The 21,649-nt window shown below is 51.1% G+C and overlaps 1 protein-coding gene across 1 annotated transcript in view; it reads left to right on the top strand.

Moving 5' to 3' along the window:
- The first annotated feature begins 3,111 nt into the window (after positions 1-3,111).
- Positions 3,112-21,649, top strand: part of LAMA5 (laminin subunit alpha 5) — a 118,392-nt gene continuing 99,854 nt past the window's right edge. The window contains exons 1-2 of the mRNA XM_029070671.2: positions 3,112-3,478; positions 13,197-13,349. Coding sequence (XP_028926504.1) covers positions 3,176-3,478; positions 13,197-13,349 — 456 coding nt within the window. The 5' untranslated portion in view covers positions 3,112-3,175. The remainder of the gene's footprint in view (positions 3,479-13,196; positions 13,350-21,649) is intronic.

Here is a 21,649-nt window from a genome sequence, read left to right as displayed (position 1 = left end):
TAGTGGTTATTACACAGTGAGTGCTAGGTGCTGGTGTAGAACCCGTGAGGCTATCCTACTCTGATCCTACCCAGATTCCAGTCTCTCCCTGGGAAGCACTGTGGAGGAAGTTTATTGATCAGGAGATGTTGCAGGGGGCATTAAAGGGATTTAACTGCTCCTTTGACTCCTAATTCCAAGGGGGAATTCCTATCCCCTGCCTTCTCAAGGACAGAGCAGTCCTGGAGGGTTCCCTATCAGCATTCAGAACCTCCAGTAATCCCTCCCCACAACCCCCAGTCAGCAGGAATGAGACACTCATGTCTTATGGTATTCCTTGGAGACAGCTGACCTCCCTTAGCTGGGAAAGCTGGGGCCAGAACAAAATCCCCTTCAGCCAGATCTTCCGGCTACTGGGTGGGAGGAGGCAGGGCAGGCCAGGATATCAGCCGGGATGCCCTGCTTCCTTGATGAGGGGAGTGAGGAAAATGTCCTCAAGGGATGCGACAGGCTGGCGCCCCCCTCCCCCCCCGTAGGATTTTCTCCTTGGCCAGATGTTAGATTTATAGAAAACTTTCAGAAGTACCTAAAACCAAACATCTGATTGCTCACGAGGTGATCTTTAACCAGCGGAGTGGTAATAAGAGCAATCTTTTCCTCCCAACTAGCATAAGGGACTTTCTCTACTGTGTAAGGAAGGTTACCCAGTTCTGCAGTAGGGGCATATGAACTTCTCCTCTACAAGCAGCATGACCTACTGGATAGAGTACGGGCCTGGGACTCAGAAGAAACTGGGTTCTAATCCTGGCTCTGCCACTTGTCTGCTATGTAAGTGACATGCTTGGACATGTCACTTATCTGTACCTTAGTTACCCCTTCTGTAAAATTGGGATTAAGACTGTGAGCCCTCCAAATTGTGTTTGGTTTCTATGGGACAGGCGTGCCCACCCAGTTCTGCCTAGTTCTCCAACTAAAAGTTCAGGTACTTGCTGTCAAACTGTTAATCATCTGGGATCACAGGTGCCTGCTCCATGGGGGCAGGAGAACCCACGTGCAATGTGCCACACAGCTGAATCAGCTAGATTCCCTGATTGCTCACCCCAGCTCTCTGGCAAGATCTGAAAGTTTTCAGTCTGGGTTGAAAAGAACCCAGTGTTGGTTTATTGGCTTGACTGATTTCAGGTTAATTGATTCTTTGAAGTCTGTCCTCTCACAGCCCCCAGCTGCCCCTCACAGTAATAATGATAGTGGTATTTGTGAAGCGCTATGGGCTAGACACTATATGTAGTCAATCACCTTTATTAAGTGCTTATTGTCTGTAGAGCACTGTACTAGGCGGGTAAAAGAGTAAGAACAATTTAACTGACACATTCCATGCCCAGGATATGTACTAAGCCTGGAGTAGATGCAACATGAACAGATCCAATACAATCCCTATCCCACACAGGGCTCACCTTAAAATTCTCACCCCTTTTCAATGCTGCACTTACTTTGAAAAATTGGCATCTATGCCTGGGGTAAAAGGATGGCGAGCAACACCTCTGCGGGTCCCAGAAGTTGAGAGCTCTATCTCAAATCCAGCGCCTTGTAAACCAGCAGTATAGTTTCTGATCCTGCAAATCCCCTAAGGTCAATGAAGATTGGTCTGCTATTTGGCTTCAATACTCTACGAAGAGCGGAGGCCGAACAGATGCTGCTGAGAAGGGGTTCCCCCGAGGATGAGGTCTGGCAAATGCAAAGGGAAAAGGGATGGAAAGCAATCACAAGAGCCACCCAAATGCAAAAAACCCATCTGGGACCCAAACTTAGACTGCTATTTAATAGCTCTCTTGTTTATCGGGTCTTTCCCAGACCTAAATCCCAGGGGTTTGGGTTCTGAGTTTTAAGCCTCCTTATCTAAACACACAGTCTATGGGATACATTTGTGAAGCCACCATTTTCCCTCCACAGGACTAAGGCTTTTTGTGGTCAGAGGTTGCTTTGTTTATATCAATCGGATCATAAATTCTTCCGGGCAGACACCGCCTCCTTCTATTCGCAGTAAAATACTCCAGAGTTGTTCATAAGTATGATTTGATGATTGCGGCTAATGGACTAATAACAAAACAGCATCCACCCCCTTTGGGGACGGTGCAAGGTGTGCCAACTTCAGATGCTTGCAGATAAAGTTCCTGCTCAAACAATTTGGAATAGTATAGTCCTTTTATGCTAAATTTCGTATACCGGGATGATGTGAGTGCAGTTTGATTCCGATGCCAAGAGTTGCACCAGCCTCAAAACCGGGGGGGGGGGGGAAAGAAAAATGAAGACCGGCTAAACTCTTTGGCCACTTGCTTTGTTTGTATAATAATGCCAGGGGGAGAAGTTCCCCGTCGGTGACGTCTTCGAGGATAACTATAGGGATGGAGGGGGGGGGGGAGGATTGACCCCTTTCGGTGCCATCTTGGCGAGACCCAGCGGGAGACAGGCGGGGGAGAAAATGGGAGAAGGGAGAAAATGGGAGAGGGGAAGAGACTGTTTCCGAGGCCCTCGGTTCTCCTTCCCGCCTCGCGCAACTCAGAGGGAGGGGGAAAAACATCCCAACTGAAATAGGAAACAATCAGATCTTTTTCCAACCTTTCCCGCCCCCGCCCGCTCAAACAATGGCACGGGGACGGGCCGCCGGGACCTCCGCAGCGTCCTCCCATAATAATAATGAGGATGATGGTATGCGTTAAGCGCTTCCTCTGTGCCGAGCACTGGTCTAAGCGCTGGGAGGGGGATGCATGAGCCCTCCGACCGCCTCAGTGGCCTTCCCCAAAGGAAACCCGCCCCATCCCAGGCTTTTCCCACGCTCTCCCCGGGACGGGGTGGGGGGGGGGGGGGGGGGGTGTCCCGGCAGGTGCCCGCTCCCCGGGGGCGAAAGGGTTAAAAGGGGGCGTGGTCACGGGCGGGCGGGCGGGCGGGCCAATGGGAGCGGCTCCCGGCGCGGAGCCCCGCCCCTCCCTCGGGGCCGGCCTATGGGAGCGGCCGCCGGGGCCAGGCCCCGCCCCTCCCGGGGGGCGGCCGGCCAATGGAAGCGCTCGAGGGCGCCCCCCCGCGGGGCCGGGGTGGGAGCGGAGCGGGGGGAAGCGATGGTCAGTGCAAGAGGTGAACCTGCCGGGACGGGTCGGCGTCTTCTCCCAGCCCCGCCGTGCCCTTTCCCTCGCCGGGAAAGATGGCGAAAGGGGCGTCCGCCGGCCGCCGCCGCCGCCGCCTGGGACTCTCCCACTTGTTGCGGCTGCTGCTGGTGGCCGGGCTCGGCCGGTCCCAGGAGGAGGGGGACCCGGGCCCGGGCGGGCTCGGGGGCTTCAGCCTCCACCCGCCCTACTTCAACCTGGCCGAGGGCACCCAGATCTCCGCCTCGGCCACCTGCGGCGAGGAGGCCGCCCCGCGCGGCCCCGCCCGGCCCACCCAGGATCTCTACTGCAAGCTGGTGGGGGGCCCCGTGGCCGGAGGGGACCCCAACCAGACCATCCAGGTACGGCCCGCGGAGCGTGGGGAGCAGCGCTGAGAAATGATAATAATCATGTTGGCGTTTAAGCGCTTACTAGGTGCAGAGCGCTGTTCTCGGCGCGGGGGGTGTACAGGGTTGTCCCATGTGAGGCTCGCAGCCTTCATCCCCGTTTTCCAGATGAGGTCACTGAGGCCCCGTGAAGCGACTTGCCCCCAGTCACGCGGCTGGCAAGTGGCGGAGCCGGGCGGGATTCGAACCCATGACCTCTGACTCCCAAGCCCGGGCTCTTGCCACGGAGCCACGCTGCTTCTCTGATAGTAATAATCATCATCAGGGCATTGGTTAAACACTAGGTTCTAAGCGCAGGGGGGACACACAAGGGAATGAGGTGGTCCCGCGTGGGGCTCGCGGTCTTAATCCCCATTTTACAGATGAGGGAACTGAGGCCCAGGGAACTTAAGTGACCCCAGGTCACACAGCTGCTAAGTGGCGGAGGCGGGATTAGAACCCATGACCTCTGACTGCCAAGCCCGGCCTCCTGCCACCGAGCCACGCTGCTCCTCTGCTTAGAACAGTGCTGGGCACATAGTAAGCGCTTAACAAATTCCATTATAGTCATTATTATTACCACCTCTCCCTCCTCGACCCGCGCTCCCCCCCCAGGACCGCGCAGAGGATGAAGGCGGGAGGGGTCAGAGCCCACCACCTTCTGCCCTCCCCCTCTCAAGAGTGGGCAGTTCTGTCGGGGAGGGGGCATTTCCCCTGTCGACCCTCGGGGGGGACTCAAGCAATCGATAACACATATTGAGCGCCCGCTCTGTCCCCAGCACTGAACTGAGCGCTCGGGGGAGCGCCATCCCGCTTCTAAGCCGTGAGCCCGTTGGGAGCAGAAATGGTCTATTTGTTGCTAGATTGTACTTTCCAAGCGCTTAGTACAGTGCTCTGCACACAATAACCGCTCAATAAATACGATTGAATACACTTATTGAGGGCCCGCTCTGCCCCCAGCACTGAACTGAGCGCTCGGGGGAGTGCAATCCCCCTTCTGGAGTGTGAGCCCGTTGTGAGCAGGAATGGTCTATTTGTTGCTAGATTGTACTTTCCAAGTGCTTAGTAGAGTGCTCTGCACACAGTAACCGCTCAATAAATACGATTGAATACACTTACTGAGCGCCCACTCTTCCCCCACCTCTGAAGTGATCGCCCGGGAAAGTGCAATCCCCCTTCTAGACTGTGAGCCCGGTGTGACCAGGGATTGTCTCTATTTGCTGCTGAATTGTACTTTCCAAGCACTTAGTACAGTGCTCTGCACACAGTAAGCGCTCAATAAATACGATTGAATGAATGAGTGAATGAATCGTTAGTAGAAACGATCCCTGCTCTCAAGGAGCTTACAATTTGGGGAGACGTTTGCTGAAAATGCAGGAAGGGACAGGAACGGGGTGTAAAGATAAGATGCGAAAGTGAGGGGGCGGGGGAAGGGGAGGGCTGGGAGACGGGGACACCCCCGCCCCATCAGTGTCTCTAAGGGTACCGTGCTTCCTTCTCCCTCCGGCTCTCCTCCCGCCCCCCCCTTTTCATTTTCTGCAGGAGATGAAAGGGTTAAATGGGGGGGACCTTCTCCTTCTAATCGATTGACAAGGGGTTCATTTCTGGGGTAAGATCTGCAGCCCATCAGATCCGTGGTCATCTCTGGAGCTTCACCTAGAGATGGTGGGCAGAGGGGAGGGGCTTTCTGGTGTGGAGGGAAAAGGGGAAAGAACAAGTGGAAACAGGCTTAAGTTGCAGCGTGGGGGATGTAGGTTAACCATAAAGATGGGTTTCATGAATGTAAGGGCTTGGTCGTACTGGAATGAAGGGCAGAGTTAAGGAATGCCCTTGTGCAGTTCTTCAGGACAGATTAGTCTTCTTTGAGGAGGGCCTGCCTGAGGAACTCTACAGATGGCTGAGGAGGTTTGGAAGCTGGACTGCAGCTTATTTTTTTTTTCCCCTCAGTGTGCTTTTCCCTCTTTTGATAGGGGTTTGTGGGAGTCCTTGTTTTTTCACTTAGAGGTTTAATGATGAACCCCATTTAGGCACACTCGGTTAGGAGTCCTTAAAGGTTGGGGATCCTGTGTCCCTTTAGGATGAAACCGTAGACTAGGCTACCAACCTCACATCCTCTCATCCTGGCTGGCGGCCGGCTCAAATGTCAGAATTATACACTGTAATCTTAGCATGAAGGCTTCCTCTCGTCTCCCAACTCTGAATATGGATTTGGCAAAGACTAGGCTTGGGGGCTTTGTAAGCTTCCTACTCCATTATAAAGTGTGAGCCCCAAACCAAAGCAGAGGTTTACTAAAGGGGGAATTAACTCCTCTCCCCTTCTCCTCCCTCCCTCCCTCTCCTCTCAGTTCCCAACCCCTGCATATCAAAGCAAAAAAAAAAAAACTGCATTTGCACCAAGACCCCAGACCCCGGTTCCTTTTTCATTTTAAAAGAATCCTAGGATAGTAGAAAGATAATTCATTACCATTAGCTTTAAAACGCTCAGTTATCTTCAGATAGAACCTCCTATTATACCGGCTGATTTTCCCATCACCGGGTTCCTCTAACACCAGCCCACTCACCGTATCTTGATTACGATCACAGCAGACCCCTTGCCCAAGTCCTACCTCTGGCCTGGAACTTCCCCTTCGTATCCGACTGGAAACTATCACTCTGCCCATCTTCAAAGCGCTATTAAAATCACATTTCCTCCAATTGGTCTTCCTCTTTGAGTCCTCATTTCCCTTACTCCTTCTCCCTTCTGCAGTTGACCTTGCACTTGGATTTACTCACCCCTCCCTCAGCCCCGCAGCACTTATGTACATATTTGTCATTTATTTTAATGTCTGTCTTCCCCAGTAGACTGAACATTCCTTGCGGGCAGGGAACATGTCTACCAGCTCTGCTGTACCTTATCAATCAGTCATATTTATTGAGCACTTACTGGATGCAAAGCATTTTATAAGCACTTGGGTGAATGCAATTTGAGTTGTACTCTCCCAAACACTTAGTACAGTGCTCTACACCCAAAAAGTGTTCACTAAATGCAGTTGATTATACGTGGAAGGATATTCATTTGACAAACATCCATCGTAAATGTCAGCTGTGCCGTTTAGCTGTCCACTAAGTTTCTGTGTATGGGAGAATCTGGTAAGCCATGGAATAGACCTTGTGAAGATGCTCTCAGGGCTGCACTTGTATTGAACATCTTGGCCAGGTTGGGGGCAGTCCTATCTGGGCTTATTTCTTGATGTCTTGGACTTGTATGACTTCTCCAGTTTCCTCCCTCTTCGGAGCTGGGCTCCTGTGTCCTACAAAAGGACATTCTCTTAGCTCCTTTTCCTTCACCCTGAAGGACTAGGGATTGGAGGGAGGGAGGAGGGGAGGTTGCCTGAAAGGTAAGGTTCTGTTCATTCCCTTGAATGACAAAAACAGTGGGGCAGGGTTGAAGCTCATGAAGGGGAAGTGTTCAATTTAAAGTCCTGAAATGGCTGAGAGTGTCTGTCCTCTTCTCCTCCCTCCAGTCACCTTCTCAGGGTTTCTCTGGATTAATTTGCGTCTGCTACTTGCTACTTCCAACTTGTGCCGCCTCATTCCAGAAAATGTGGTGGAGGAGAAAGCCTTGGGTTGTGAATAATCACAAATGCTCGTCTCTGAGAATTCAAATCCAGCAGAAGCAGTGGCCAAAACTAATCAAAGATGAGAAATTGTATTTATTAAGCACCTTCCATGGGCAAAACTCTGTTCTAAACCCTGGGGGCAGGGAAACATTGACACATTTCAGTTTAAAGGAGGGGGACAGACACATAAGGATGAATGAACTGAAGTTAGCAGATAATGCCCCAAACTGATTCAAAAGCAAGTATGGGGGTTGGGAGGGGGGAGGGGGTGGGGGTTGGGGGAATCTCAAGAGTTCATTACTGTGGGATTCTCTGACTTGGAGGCCGGGCTATGCTTTCACAGGCTAGCTTCCCAACACTAGAGCAAGGGGACTTGCCTTTTACCCCCGAGGGCTACCACTTCCGAGCTTCCCCCTAATGAATAAAAGGCCCATTGTCCCTCTTTGAAGTTTCCCCAGGCAAGGTTAATCAGACAGAATGATAAGAGAATTGTCGGGGAGAGATGCAGTGCCAGTGATTGTGGGGGACTTTTTGTTTCATCTTAATCTGTGAATTGCAGTCTGGTAATCTTCTCTTTTTAACAGACTTTCCCAGTTCCCATTATATTGGTGACTTAAACCCGAGTTTGGAACCTTTAACAGGTAAAATCCTGTTGAGTTACAATTCAGAGTCATATCTGGTTCCATCTTGGGGTCCCAGAGACCTTAGTCAACAGTGTAATAGTACAGTGCCGGTAGATATGAGAAACTCGGGGAGTTCAGGCCAAAGGGGCCCTGGGGAAAGTGGTACCGGGTTCTGGCCCCTGCAAAAACCCAACCATCCAATTTTATGTCCAGCCCAAAGTCCTTGTTTCCTCTGCCATTAGATTTGCCTGGTAAACTGCACCCAGGAGGAGGGACCTTAGGGATTTGGAGTGAGGTGAGGATGTAGAGAAGGCTAAAGGTAGGAATAAAATATCAGGATTTCCCCAGTGGGGCGGAAGACAAGTTCTCTGGAGCTGAACAAGCTACCTTGTGCTCCAAGTCTGGAGGGAGCATCCCGCCAAGAGGCAAAAAAGCACAATGAGGGGAAGTTCTTATCGCCTCTGGGCCGCTCAGGCGCCTCTGGCAGAAGTGCTCAGCTCAGCGTTTCAGCTCCCAAAATGTTCCTGTAACAAGGGCCTCTGGGAGTGTGCTACAGTTTGGGGGAACAGTTTGGAGTGGGAGGAAAGGAGCCCATTCATTCAATAGTACTTATTGAGCGCTTACTATGTGCAGAGCACTGTACTAAGCTCTTGGAATGTGGGTTGGGGTCAGACTGCCTGGAAATTACAAAGGTCCCAACTGTCCTACTGCACCAGGAGGGGAGATAGATGCGAGAGGGCAGTGGCCTTTGCCCCTGAGAGTTGCATTTGCTGAACTTCTTGGCCTCTGGCATTGCTTCACTTCGTTATTTCTTGGGTTGGGTGAAGGTTGCTACCCTTTGTGACTCTTATGGCTGGTGAGAACTCCTCCCTCCAGCCACTTGGAGGGAGGAGTTCTTAGGGAGGGAGCTCTTAGTACAGTGCTCTGCACACAGTAAGTGCTCAGTAAATACGATTGATCGATTATCCTTTGACTGGAAAAGGACAAACGGAATTCCTTTCTGTGCCCCTTTGGCATGCCTATCAATGCCTCAGGCAGGGCATAGCATATGAGATGCAGCATGGCCCAGTGGAAAGACCTTGGGCCTGGGAGTCAGGCGACCTGGATTCTAATTCCGACTCTGCCAGTTACTTGCTGTATGATTTTTGGCAAGCCACTTCTCTGTGCCACAGTTCTCCTGGTCTCCCTCCTGCTTAGACTGTGAGCCCTATGCAGGACAGGGACTGTGTCCGACCTGATTAACTTGGCTCTTTGCTCCACAGTCTAGGGATTTTTCCCATCCTTGAAGATTGGCTCCTTGCAGATGCCATGACCATTTCCCTTTATTTGCAGAGGCTTTTCTTAGCTGCTTCACTCTCCCAACTCCACTTTAACTTTGAAAACTTCCTGCTCTGGCTCTGATTGGGAGGAGTAGACCAGAAGTCTCTGCTATTTCTTCCTTCGCTCCCACATGTATAGTCACTGACCGTTAGACAAACCCTGTTTACAAGACTGAAGATTGTTAGGAAAAGGTACTGATCGGAGCACAGACCAATGCTCCCCTTCCCAGTTTCCATCAGGGTGGATGGGCTTGAATTTCACAAGATTGTAAAATTTGAGTGCGTTGACCTCTTTTTTTGATCTCTTTTGACAATTGCCTTGAAAAAGTTTCTAATCTCAGCTCCTTTGTGTTGCCCAGGCAGGTATGGTTACCTCATTCAACCCCTCCTCCCTTCACGGTTCTCAGATCTCATCCTGATACCTGGGGCTTTATGCTTCCGTGGAATTGCTGGCTTTTTCCTCCCCTCTTCTCTCAGTGCTACACTTCTTACTTCTAACTCGCTTCCTTTGCTCACCTTGGTTGGCATTTTCTGTCCCAACTACCAGATTGGAGGGGTTGTGGAGGTGGGGCAAGGGGTACTCAAGGACAGGACAGTTGACAAGTTCTTGGTTCTCCTGATGGCAGTAAACCTGCTCTGGACGTTGGAACTCAGTTCACTCATCTTGCGCTTTGCATCAAACTCTGTGGCACTTTGGGAGCAATTGAGAAGCCCCTAATGAGCCGATCTGAAACGTCAGCTGGTATCCTGGTATCTCATCCCAGCTCAGTCACTTTCCTGCTGTGTGACCTTGGGCAAGTAACTTAACTTTTCTGTATTGCTTCTCTCAGCCGTATATTGGGGATTCAATACCTGGTATCCTTCCCCCTCAGGCTGTGAGCCCATATGTGACAAGGACTGTGTCCAACCTCACTCTCTTGTACCTATCCCAACACTTAGCACAGTGCTTGGCACATAGTAAGTCCTAAACAAATTAGTAGTAGTAATTCTGAAGATGTCGGGTGTTAGACTTTAAAGTCCCCTTGGCCCAGGATTCTGTGTAACTCCAACCAAAGAGTAAGTTGCCTGGGTTTTTTTTTTGTTTTTCAATAGTATTAGGTGCTATGTGGCCGATACTAGTCTAAGTGCTGGGGTAGATACAAGCTGATCAGGTTGGACACAGTCCATGTCCCACATGGGGCTCAGTCTTAATCTCCATTTTACAGATGAGATAACTGAGGCACAGAACAGTTAAGCGACTTGCCCAAGGCCTTACAGCAGACCAGTGGCAGGGCCAGGACTAGAAACCAGATCCTTCTGACTCTCAGGACTGTGCTCTGTCTACTAGGCCACACTGCTTCAAAGCTGTTAAAGCACAGCTCAGGTGTGGTAGCCAACCTAGCAGCCCAGCCCCTCTGGGCCAGCCTCCAATCGTCTGCAGAGCAGTGTTCCAATGGCTCAGAGGAGCATTGGTATCAAAGGGCCTCTTAGGGTTTGGTTTTGAGTGGGTGGCTTCCAGTTTCTTCTTTCTTTGCAGTGATTAGCTGCCAGAGGTACCTTGTAATAACAACGAGAGTGCGTCTGAGGAAGAATCCTGAGGATTTTTCCACGTAGGATTTAACCGTCTTTTGATGGGGAATCTAGTGAGAATTCTTGTCTCCCTTTGAAAATTGTAATCCCCATTCACCAACAGGATGAAGACTTTACTGTCACCCAGAGGGGATTGAGGTAGGATTTATAGTGGGTTAAGCAGGGAAGTTTAGAAAGATAGGTTGAAGGTTAGGTGTCTGGTATAATATTAAAATCCAACTGCAGCCAGCTGGATAAACAGCTTTCCACAGTTACCCTAGATTTTCCTGCTGCCTCTTTTGAAGAGGGACTGTCCTTGGGATAAACAGTTTAGCTGTCTTCCTGGACAGATGAAGTCAACTGATGCAGGGATCTAAGAGCCTAATCATTTGCTAGGTCCCTGGGCTTTTAGATTAACCAGGCCAGAGAGGACTGAAACTGAGGAGTGGAAGTATCTGTCCAGAAAGGTCTGCTGTTGAATCCAACACACCAAATGAAAATTGGTTCCAGGAAAGCGGGTGGACTCTGTGGTCCATCACTTTCTATTCACACACGTTGCACTTCCTGCTCTGCAGCTACTAAATCAGGCAGGCTCTCAGCAGGTTACAAATCCTTTCCTTTACCTTGATGGGCATAGGCTGGGGCAATGCACCTCGGTTTTCCAGACAGGAACATTGTGCGCCAGAGGTTAGGCCCATGAGTATCTGTGAAATCTGTGGTTTGTTCAGGTCAGGTAGAGTTTCAGCATGTTTTTATCTGTATCCGAAGAGGAAGCATCCCAAGAGGCAGCACGTTTAGCCATTTGGGCACTTGACCAGGGACCCCTAGAGAGAAGCTTCTCTAATCTGGCCCTGCAGGTGAATCCCCTGGGGCAGTACTGAGTTTCCCTGCAATGAGAGGAGACTGACTCACTACATCAGACCGTTTGAAAGGAGTTGAAAACTGATTTTCTTGCTCAGCCCCCTATCCCTCCTTAGCTCAGTATGCCTTTGTGAGTTTTTTGGTTTTGTTTGGGTTTTTTTGGTCAAGGCTCTTGTCTTTTCTCTCTTGCACGATGCCCCCTGCCCGGCTGGCAGTGTCTGGATTTTGTTCCTCTGGCTGTCTTAAGTAGGTGGAAAGATGAGCTTTTTTACCTGCCTGCTGGAGATGAGAGCTACATGAGGTGGCTGAGTTTTAGCTAGAGCTGGGCCAATGAAATGGAACACTGGAGGTTGCAAGGGGTCAGGGTTGACTTTAGAATCGGCCCCGAGAACGCTGACTGGTTGGGGAAGCAGTTCATTCATTCATTCAATAATATTTATTGAGCGCTTACTATGTGCAGAAGACTGTACTAAGCTCTTGGAATGAACAAGTCGGCAACAGATAGAGACAGTCCCTGCCATTTGTCGGGCTTACAGTCTAATGGGGGGGGGGGCAGACAGACAAGAACAATGGCAATAAATAGAGTTCATCAGAGGCAGAAGCAATGCCCTGGTTAACAGGGACCTGGGAGAACACGATGGCTCTGATGCAGTGGGTGAGACAGGGGTCTCCCCACACCCCCTGAAATGGAGAAGCATTCTAGATTTGGGAGTCCCAGAGGCTTCCACCTGCCATCATTATATTATGCTGCATGTATGTTTGCCATAACATGTTGATGTCTTCTGGAATAATAATAATAATTTCCAGTAGTGATTGGTAATGGTATACTAAGCACTGGGACAGATGCAGTACAACTGGATCAAATCCAGTTTCTTGCCCAAACTCACCCAGTAGACAAGTGGCAGAGCTGAGATTAGAACCCAGGTCCTTCTGATTCCCACCCCATGCTTTTGCCACTAGACTGTGAGCTCATTGTGGGCAGGAATGTGTCTGTTGTTTTATTTCTCCTCTCCCAAGCACAGTGCTTTGCACACAGTAAGCTCAATAAATACAATTGAATGAATGAACTAGGCCATGCTACTTCAGTCCTTATCCTACATGAAGTTCACAGCCTAAGGGAGTGGGAGAATGGACACTTAATCCCTGTTTTACAGATGAGGTAACCAGGGTAAAGAAAAGTTAAGTGACTCACCTGAGGTCACAAAGTGGGCAGGAGGCAGAGTTGGGATCCGAAGCCAAGTTTCCTGATGCCCAGTCCTGTCCTTTTTTTTCACTAGGCCATGCTGAGAGGGTGGCAATTTTTTCCCTGCCTCAGGCGGCCAAATGTCTGAAGCTGACACTGGAGGGCAGAGGGTAGGTTTTGAGTGGTGAAGAGCCTCCCGGAAGAACAGGTGGAACAGAATCCCCATTGTCACATTTCCTTGGCCAAAACAAATACCCACAGCCTTGCAGCCACAGTCTAGGAACTTACCAGCTCAGTGACAAGTTTTCCAAACCTGCTTTCCTTTTCCACATGGTCCCCAGTACTAAAATCCTTTCCCTGTCACCTGGACCAAGTAACTTCTGGCATTGGGTAAGGGTCTCCTTACCAGTCTGGTAACTGGGATCATTATGGTGGATGTAAGCTTTTGGATTGATGAGGGGAGAGGGGGCAGGACTGGTGTTGTGTGCTTGTGTGTTTGTCTTTCTCAGCAGCACCTGTCTGAGTAGCCCCATTTGACCCTCGCTTTCTTTCCTTTGCCAGGGCCAGTACTGCGACATCTGCACAGCGGCCAACAGCAACAAAGCCCACCCGGTCACCAATGCCATCGACGGAACGGAGCGCTGGTGGCAGAGCCCCCCGCTGTCCCGTGGCCTGGAGTACAATGAGATCAACGTCACCTTGGACCTCGGCCAGGTAGGAGCCTGCTCACCTAGTGTCCACATCTTAGGACAACTGGATCCGTCCCCCGGGGGGTCCTCGATCTCCAACACCAGCTGGGGCTCTTGCCTTGTGTAGTAGTGATAGTATTTATTAAGTGTTAAGTTGTGTGCAGAGCACTGTATTGAGCCCTGGTAAAGAGTAGACAGGTGGGAATTAGACATGGGCCCTGTCTCTATAGGGGCTCACAGACTATGAATAAAGGAGGTGGGGTTCTCTCCTTTTGCTCAGTCAGGGTTTTGGGAGCTTGTTCAGAGTTAATCAGTCAGTTTTACCCAGTGTCAGGCCCCTACCCCTTGCTGCTCCTTAGTAACTAGAATTCTGCTTTATGGATTGTAAAGTATTTAACATTGACCTAAGGAGGAATTTAACATTCCCTTATCACCTCCCCGCTGCATGTGAAGCATCTTCTAGCTGGTATTTTTCCAAGCCCAGTCTGCTGCTGGGGATGTTGTCTCCAACCTCTCACCTCTAGAAAGGCCGGGGTGGAGGGGTGGGGAACCCAAAGTGGAGAAAGAGGTCCCTGGGGCACACTAAGCAGTTCCCCAGGGTTTCTGCCAACTCTGGTTTGCGTGCCAGGGCCTGGTTTATCTGACGGGCTCTGATGCTGTTTATCCTCTTGGTGTAGCAAGAATCTTCCTTGCTCATGTCACCTCTCCCACCATCTCCCCCTTGGAGAGTGGCCCAGGGATCTGGGCCTGGGGCGATCTCAATTCTGGCCAAGTTAGTCTCTGAGCCTGTAGAGCAAGCGAGAAGCTATCTTTCTTTCTGCCTGCCTGAGTAGTGTTTTCTTGGTGGTCAGGATTGACAGAAGAGTGTGGGCTCAGCCTGCTGGGGCTCAGGTAGGTCCAGACCCCAGAGGTGTCCTGGAGCAGCCCCTGCCAAGCCCCGGGGCTGCCTGTAATTCATAGAACTGCTGGGGCTGGAGAGCAGAAGAAGCAAACCGTGCTGCCTGTCCCCACCCCCAACTTGGGGAACACTTCCTGCTGAAGTGGCCTGATACAAAATCTGGGTTTCCAAGGGCTAAGTGAGAGCGAGAGCACACAAGATAAGAGCAGAGAAGGGCCTGTCATGTGGAATTCAGCTAGGTGGACACTTGCTCTCTTGGACGTCTAGTTCACGTTGCCACTGGTCTTCGCCCTTCTTGCCCCCTATACATTATAGGTAGTCCTTTCCTCTTGTCACTGTTTGCCCCACTCTGCTAGAGACTGGAGGTTAGGGTGATGATGTATTACCCGGCAGCTGGGATCTGTGTGTCCCTCTGTTCTCTTGGCCTGCTTTTGCTTTTCATTTGTAGCTGTGGTTTTACCCTTTGACCTACTGAATAATCAAGTATTTTGCCCCATGAGCTTTGTAAGCTCCTGGAGGACAGGGATTGTTCTTTTTCTTTGGTGTGCCCTGCTCTGTACCATTGTAGGGTCTCAGTAAATGGTACCTTTATCACTCCCCTCAAGGGGACAAGGGAGTCTTTGAAGTGGAGATTGTGGGGCCCCCCAGGGACCACTTGCAGGAAAGAGCCTTGAAAGGTTTCTTAAAAGTACATTTACAATAATGAGGTCTCTATGTCTGGGCTCTCTGGGGGAGTTTATCTGCAGCATATCCCTGGGAGGCAGGAGTTATTGCCTCATTGTACAGATCAGTTGTTACTTGCTCAAGTCCTGTGATCTGAATAGGGACTGGGACTCTCCTGACTTCCAACTCCTGACTGGGAGTCTTCTGACTCCCATCCTTGAAGTTTTCCTCTTGAGCTCGCAATAATTGCAGTTTTGTTAAGTGTTTACTGTGTGCCAAGGGCCTTGTTAAATCAGATTAGCCGCAGTCCTGGTCGTGTCTGGGACTCACAGTCTAAGTCTAAGGGGGTGTGGGATGGGTGCCGGGGGGAGAACAGGAATTGACTCCCCCCAGTTTAGAGATGAGGAAACTGATGCACAGAGAAGTCAAGTAATTTGTCCAAGGTCACCCAGCAGGCAAGTGGCAGGGCTGAGAGTTGAGCCCAGATTTCCTGACTCCCAGTCCCATGTTCTTTCCACTAGGCCTCTCCACTTCATGAGGCATGTAGAACCTCCATTTTGCCGATTTGGACCTAACAATTTTCAACTCAGTGACATGTGATTTTTGGGAAACCGTAGGACTTTGAGATCCTTAGGTGGAGAGCATTGTTGATCCAGGAGCTAAAGGTGGCTTCATTTCTGAACCACATTTACTTTTCTCCCTGGATTTTCTCTTCCCCCACTCCCCTCCCTATGTATTCTCCTCCCCCACCCTGCCAAGATTGGCTGCCAAGGTAGCCTGTAGTGAAGTGATCTGGGGCTGGCACTGAGGAGAGGCTGAAAGTGAGGGGGTTGGAAGAAATGCTGCTAATACCTGGCTGTCTGGCTTCCCCAGGTTGGCAGGTCTGGGGCGGAAATTCCTAACATACCTGTTGGGAGCCAGAGTGAGGCAGGTGAGGACTTCCAGGGGCCTGCCTGGCTGGCTGGGAGCACCTGGGAGGAAGGAATCAGAGCCTTAGGGAAGCCACTCCTGTGTATTCATTCATTGTCAGTCGTATTTATTGAGCGCTTACTGGGTGCAGAGCACTGTACTAAGCGCTTGGAAGAGTACACTATAACCAAAAATGGACATATTTCCTGCCCACACCGAGCTTACAGTCTAGAGGGGGAGACAGACATTAATATAAATAAATTGTATGAACTGTGCAGGGCAGGGGGTCCTGGCCTTTTTCCTCCTTGAGAGAAGCCTTTCCTGCTGCATTCATTCATTCATTCAGTCTTTTATTGAGCGCTTTCTGGGTGCAGAGCACTGTACTAAGTGCTTGGAAAGTACAATTCGGCAACAGATAGAGACAATCCCTGCTGCAATCTTTAGCTGGTTCTCTGGCCAGCTCACTCAGCGGTCTCAAAGCTGGCAGGGTTGGGGGTGGTCCAGTCCCCCGTGCCCCCTGCCCCCTCCTTCTATTGTGTCTGAGCCAAATGAGGCCTCGCTGCTGGTGGGAGTCTGGTGGAGGCTGGTTGGGAATTCAGTTCTGGACAGGGGCTGATTAACCTTTGGGCCTCACAGCGCAGGATCTGAGATGGGCTGCTCTCCTTCACTCCTCCTCCCTGGGCTGCTCCAGGCTCAGAGCAACTTCAAGTTGCAACAAGCGAACTGGAAGGAAGGGCAGACAGGCCTGATAGGGCTGTAGAAAAGAGGCTCTGAGGCCCTGGTGGGGCTGGATTGTGGCCTCCAGCTGGGTGCAGTGGGCTAATCTTAAAATGGGAAAATTGCTTAGATGGGGGTATGCATTAGGGTGGGGGGATGGCATGTGTGCCTGTTCAGGGGTACGCGTGGGGGAGCCGAGAGAGGTGTTTAGGCGTGTGTGTGTGTGTGCATGTTTTTGTATGTGTGCACTCACACACAGTGGAATGTGAACTGATGTGCAGTTGGGGGAAGGGAGCATGTCTGGGCGGGTATGTGGGGCTGTGTGCAGTAGGGTGAGGACTTTGGAATAACCCTCTCCCCTCCACCCCCTGTTGTCCGCATCTCTGGGGCCAGCCGGGCTCTGACATGGCTGTATTTGGTGATGTGAACAGAGCGGAGAAAGCACAGTTGGATTCCTGGTGCCAGGTGGAGATTCGGGTTTGGCAGTAAGAGAGAAATCCAAACAAGTGCACTGCACTCTTTTTTAACCCTTCTAGTCTGCTTTTGTCGGGGTCGAGTGCCCAGGCTTGGGGAGAAGTGTGGTCAGTAGCTCTGAGATGGTATCTGGTCTAGCCTCAGGGCCCTGGCTCCTTCACCCTGCACATCAGCTTGGTCTGCTCCTCTGGGAGCCCCCCAGTGAGGTTCTGGAGTGAGTGTACATTAGCTGACAGGAAATTGCAGTGACACAAGGCCAGTTCTATGGTACAGGGCTTTGGTGCTTCCTTGCTTACCCATGGCCCATTTTCTTTTAGGCTCCCTCAAATGTCTGTGGGCCTATACTAAATTTTTAAGTAGTTTCAGCTGCTTTTCCCAGCTGATGGCAGATAGGGCAGAAGGCTGAGCTGCCAACCATCCTAAAATTCACAGACCTTCCCTAAGAACATGCTAAAATCGGTCATGGCTGTAAAGCCAGCATTACATTTCAATGTCCGTAAATGTGGACTGCTGCTACCATCAGTCAGTCAATCAGTGACATTTATTGAGCACATATGGTATGCAGAGCACTGTACTAAGTGTTTGGGAGAGTACAGTGTAATAGAGAAGATAGATATGATTCCTGTCCAAAAGTTGGGTGGGTGGGTGGGTGGATGGTGGGAGGGAACCAAGAAGAAGAAATACAAGAAATAATGACTTCCCAGAGAGAGTGACTTTTATACCAAGGCCCACAGCTTTCTGGGAGAAGAGATTCCTGTGGGTGAACTCAGTTACTTTCCCTGAGGGACACGATGTTCTCTGTCCTGTGACATCCCAGGGTGGGCAGCAGCTCCAATGTCCATGCCAGCACCTCAGTCTTCTCATCATGTTGATCTTTCTGGTGGGAGGATGAGGAGACTGAGGGAAGAGATTTCTCCTCTCACGCTGACCTCAGGGCAGGGCTCTCTGGGCCTCAGCTCCCCCGGGCTTCATTCACTGGCATTAAGGATTGTGCTTCTGAAGAGCCCACCACATTTTCCTCAAGTACACATAGCAGGTTCTTCTGGACTCTGTGTTGGGTGCTGCACTAGGTCATGGGTTCTAATTCCAGCTCCACCACTTGTCTGCTATGTGACCTTGGGCAAGTCACTTCATTGCTCTATGCCTCAGTTACCTCATTTGTAAAATGGGGATTGAGATTGAGCACCACATGGGACAGGGACTGTGTCCAAGCCAATTTGCTTGTAGCCACCCCAGCGCTTAGCGCAGTGCCTGGCACATAGTAAGCATTTAAATACCATTATTATTTATTTCCATCCCCCAGTCTAAATTCCTGCTGGAAGAGGGGGTGGGGGTGCTCTGGGACCCTGTGTGGGCTCTGCCCTGTTCCTCCCTCATCCCCTCTGTTCCCTCTTCTGCCCTCTTTGAGAACCAGACATTGATTCAGGCTGGCACTCCGGGCCAGCCTAAACCTTGCTGGACTTAGTTAGTGGCCTGCAGCCTCTGTTTTATGCTGGAGCCGGTGACTGACTGGTGCCAGGCCTGGATTTCTCACTTATAACCTGTTCTGTCAGCCTGAACCTCATTACCTCCAAGCATTGGGCTTGGCATGGGGCCTCCTGCTAGGACACACAGCAACCCAGTCCCGAGCAGGGGCAGGACTTGTAGGGGTGGGTGCAGTAGGGGCGGGGGCTGATTGAGCCAGTGTTATGCCTTAGCAGGAGGGCTTACACCTGGGACCTGAAGGAGAGAGGTGGGGGAAACAGGTTCAGGGTGGGGGCTGGACAGAGCCCAGAACCAATTTCCTTCTTGGGGATTATGGGGGACTTTTGAGAGTGCTCTAGTTAACTGCTGGTTGAAAAAAAATCAAGGATTCACTGTGGGCAGAGCACTATCCTAAGCAGTTGGGAAAGTACTGTAGAGCTGGTGCCCATAGGGAGCCTATCCCTGTATTTTGTGGGTAGGTGGGAGTAGCCAGATTAGGGGAGGGGGTGGGTGAGTTTTGACCCTGATGGGCAAATTGAAATTTAGGTAAGCCTTGCAATCCTGGGATTTTGAAGAAGGGGATGCTGTCTTTCCCCTCTTTTAACCAGGAGAGGCAAATCTTCCTACCCCTTTCCTCTTTTAGGAAGGGGGGCAGAGGGTACCCTTGCTGAATGAAGCAGTAGCTCTGAGATTTGGGCTTGGCCCCCTCAGGAGCAGAGGACACGGCTGGGTGGTGGTAGGAGTTGGGAGTCTGGGGAGGGTAGAGGGCAGCAAAGGCAGAGTGGGGAGGGAGGCAGGAGCTTCCTTTAGATGTCACAAAAATTAAGTTCAAAGCCCTGTAGCTCAAGCTGATGTCAGAGTGCTGAGGAATTTCAAAGAGCAGGGATGGCAGGAGCCTGTGGTCCTCCTTTGTGTTTGTAGTGGGAGCAGTCAGGTAAATGAGAATTGGCAGGAGCAGAACTGAGGTTCTGGAGATGCAGCCTGCAGCTGGTTTCCACGGATTACTTGTGTAGGGCAAGTTGAAACAGACTTCTGGCTCCTTGGGTCAGGGATTTTTGGAGTCCCTAAGGAAAGCCTGGCTTCCAAAGATGAAGCAGACATCCGGAGGAAAGCCCCACTCTCTCCACTCTGCTATTGGTTTGGAAGTGGACCTCCGGGCCAGCCAGTCATTGGTGGACAGGTGGCCCTCTGACCCACCCTCGGGCGCTAATGTGAAGGTCTTGCCCTTCACTGGGACTTTAGGTGGACAGAGGTGCTTTGTTGCTGGGTCACCATGGTACAGAAGAGGGCGTGTGGGTGATGCAACTGGATTTCTTGCTCCTGAACTTAAATTCCAAACATGGAAATTCTGACTCTGGTGGGAGTGAGAGTGAGAGAGTGTCATGAACCTGAGCTGGAAGGACTGAAACCCAAGCGTCATTATCTGCCTGTCCATTGACGCAGCATGGCTCAGCGGGAAGAGCACAGGCTGGGGAGTCAGAGGTCATGGGTTCTAATCCCAGCTCTGCCGTTTGTCAGCTGTGTGACTTTGGGCAAGTCACTTAACTGCTCTTGTGCCTCAGTTACCTCATCTGTAAAATGAGCATTAAGACTGTGAGCCCCACATGGGGCAAACTGATCACCTTGTACCCTCCCCAGCGCTTAGAACAGTGCTTTGCACATAGTAAGCACTTAACAAATGCCATCGTTGTTATTATTATTATTGTATTAGATGTCATTGGTGAAGTGGGTTGGAGAAAAGGCCAGAGGGTGTGGCTTCTTCAGCTCCTGGTGTGTGTGTGTGTGTGTGTGTGTGTGTGTGTGTGTGGAGGCAGGTGGAGTGGTTGCCTCTTATAGGGTTTTCCGGCCCCACTTTGATTCTGCTGTGAAAGCCCTGGAAAGGCAGAGTAAGACTGGTTTCTCCATTTCTTGGTGTGCCCTCCTCACTAACGTTCTCAGAAACGATGGGAATTTTTACCCCAGTGCCACACATCAGTCCCTCCCCACCCCGAGTGCTGTGTAAGATGGAGGGCAGAGGCAGAGAAGAGTTGGGCGAGGACAGTATTACTTGGTCCTCTGAGCTAGGCAGCTCTGCCTGTAATCTGTGCCTCTACGGCACCCCAAAATATGAATTTGTTGGCCCCTCCTGCACCAAGACTGATCTCTCTGATCTGATGAGCAACACCAGGACATCCCTGCCCCAGTTCTGCATTGTTCTCTCCTCTGCCTCTACCACCTTTCGGCCACTATTAATTTGTTCAGAAGCATTTATTTAGCACCTGAGAAGGGGCATTTGGAGTAGCTGGAAACCAAGGTCCTATTTTCAGCTGGGGACTGTTCTTTTCTCTCCTGTTCATAGAGTGAAAGTAGTATTCCTCTACTGTACTCTCCAAGCTCTTCAGGCAGAGGAGGGTTTGATTGGTTCCTTAAGATATTGAGTCCTCACTGATTCTGACCCCATTCTGGCAAAGAGGGAGCCAAAAATTCTCCCTCCCTGGTAAATGTGAATTTGACTTCACCCCCGATTCTCCCTCCTCCCATCCCTATGTCCTCTTTTCCTTTTCTCACCTACCCTGCCCAATCCAACCAGTGCTCCCTGGGTCCTTCAGGGGCTCAGAACTGCCTGTGATTCCCAGTTGGCATGTAAACCAGGATAGGTTGGCCAAAGGAAGATCTGGCCTGGTCGACCTGTCCTCTCTACTTTCCTGTGCTCCTCCTGGAGGCAAGGCTGGGCTATTGCCTGCATCCTCAGGAACACCCCCACAAACTTATTGTCCGTCCCTCCACGGTGAGGCCTCTGCTCTGTTGTGGTTCCTATCTGGCTGATTGATTGAGGTCAGCTGGGGCCAGACAAGGGGTTAGGCTGGGCAAGTACAGCCCTGCGCATGTTGGGACCACCCTGAAGTTCCCAGCCCCTGCCACCTCCGGGCTCCTGGCACTCTCCCTTTCAGAGATGCATTGGGCCAGGGGGCAGGAGGAAGGACTGTAGGGGCATGGCCACAGGTTTTTTCACATGCCCATGGTTGTTCCAATGGGCCACCCCCTGTTCATGGGCCTTAGACCTACAAACCTCAGCAGGACCACCCAGGCCTATGCAGAATCTGCTCAGAATGGAGTTCCCGGTGGATTCAGGCCAGACCCAGTTGCTGGCTGGTGGCTCTGCCCAAACCTGGCAGGGGCAGGGGAGAACAGAGAATTTTCTGCCAGGATAGAAGCGCAGT

This window comes from Ornithorhynchus anatinus, chromosome 8, assembly GCF_004115215.2.
Source record: "Ornithorhynchus anatinus isolate Pmale09 chromosome 8, mOrnAna1.pri.v4, whole genome shotgun sequence".
NCBI classification, from domain to species: Eukaryota; Metazoa; Chordata; class Mammalia; order Monotremata; family Ornithorhynchidae; genus Ornithorhynchus; species Ornithorhynchus anatinus.
This window is presented reverse-complemented; position numbering and strand designations above follow the sequence as displayed.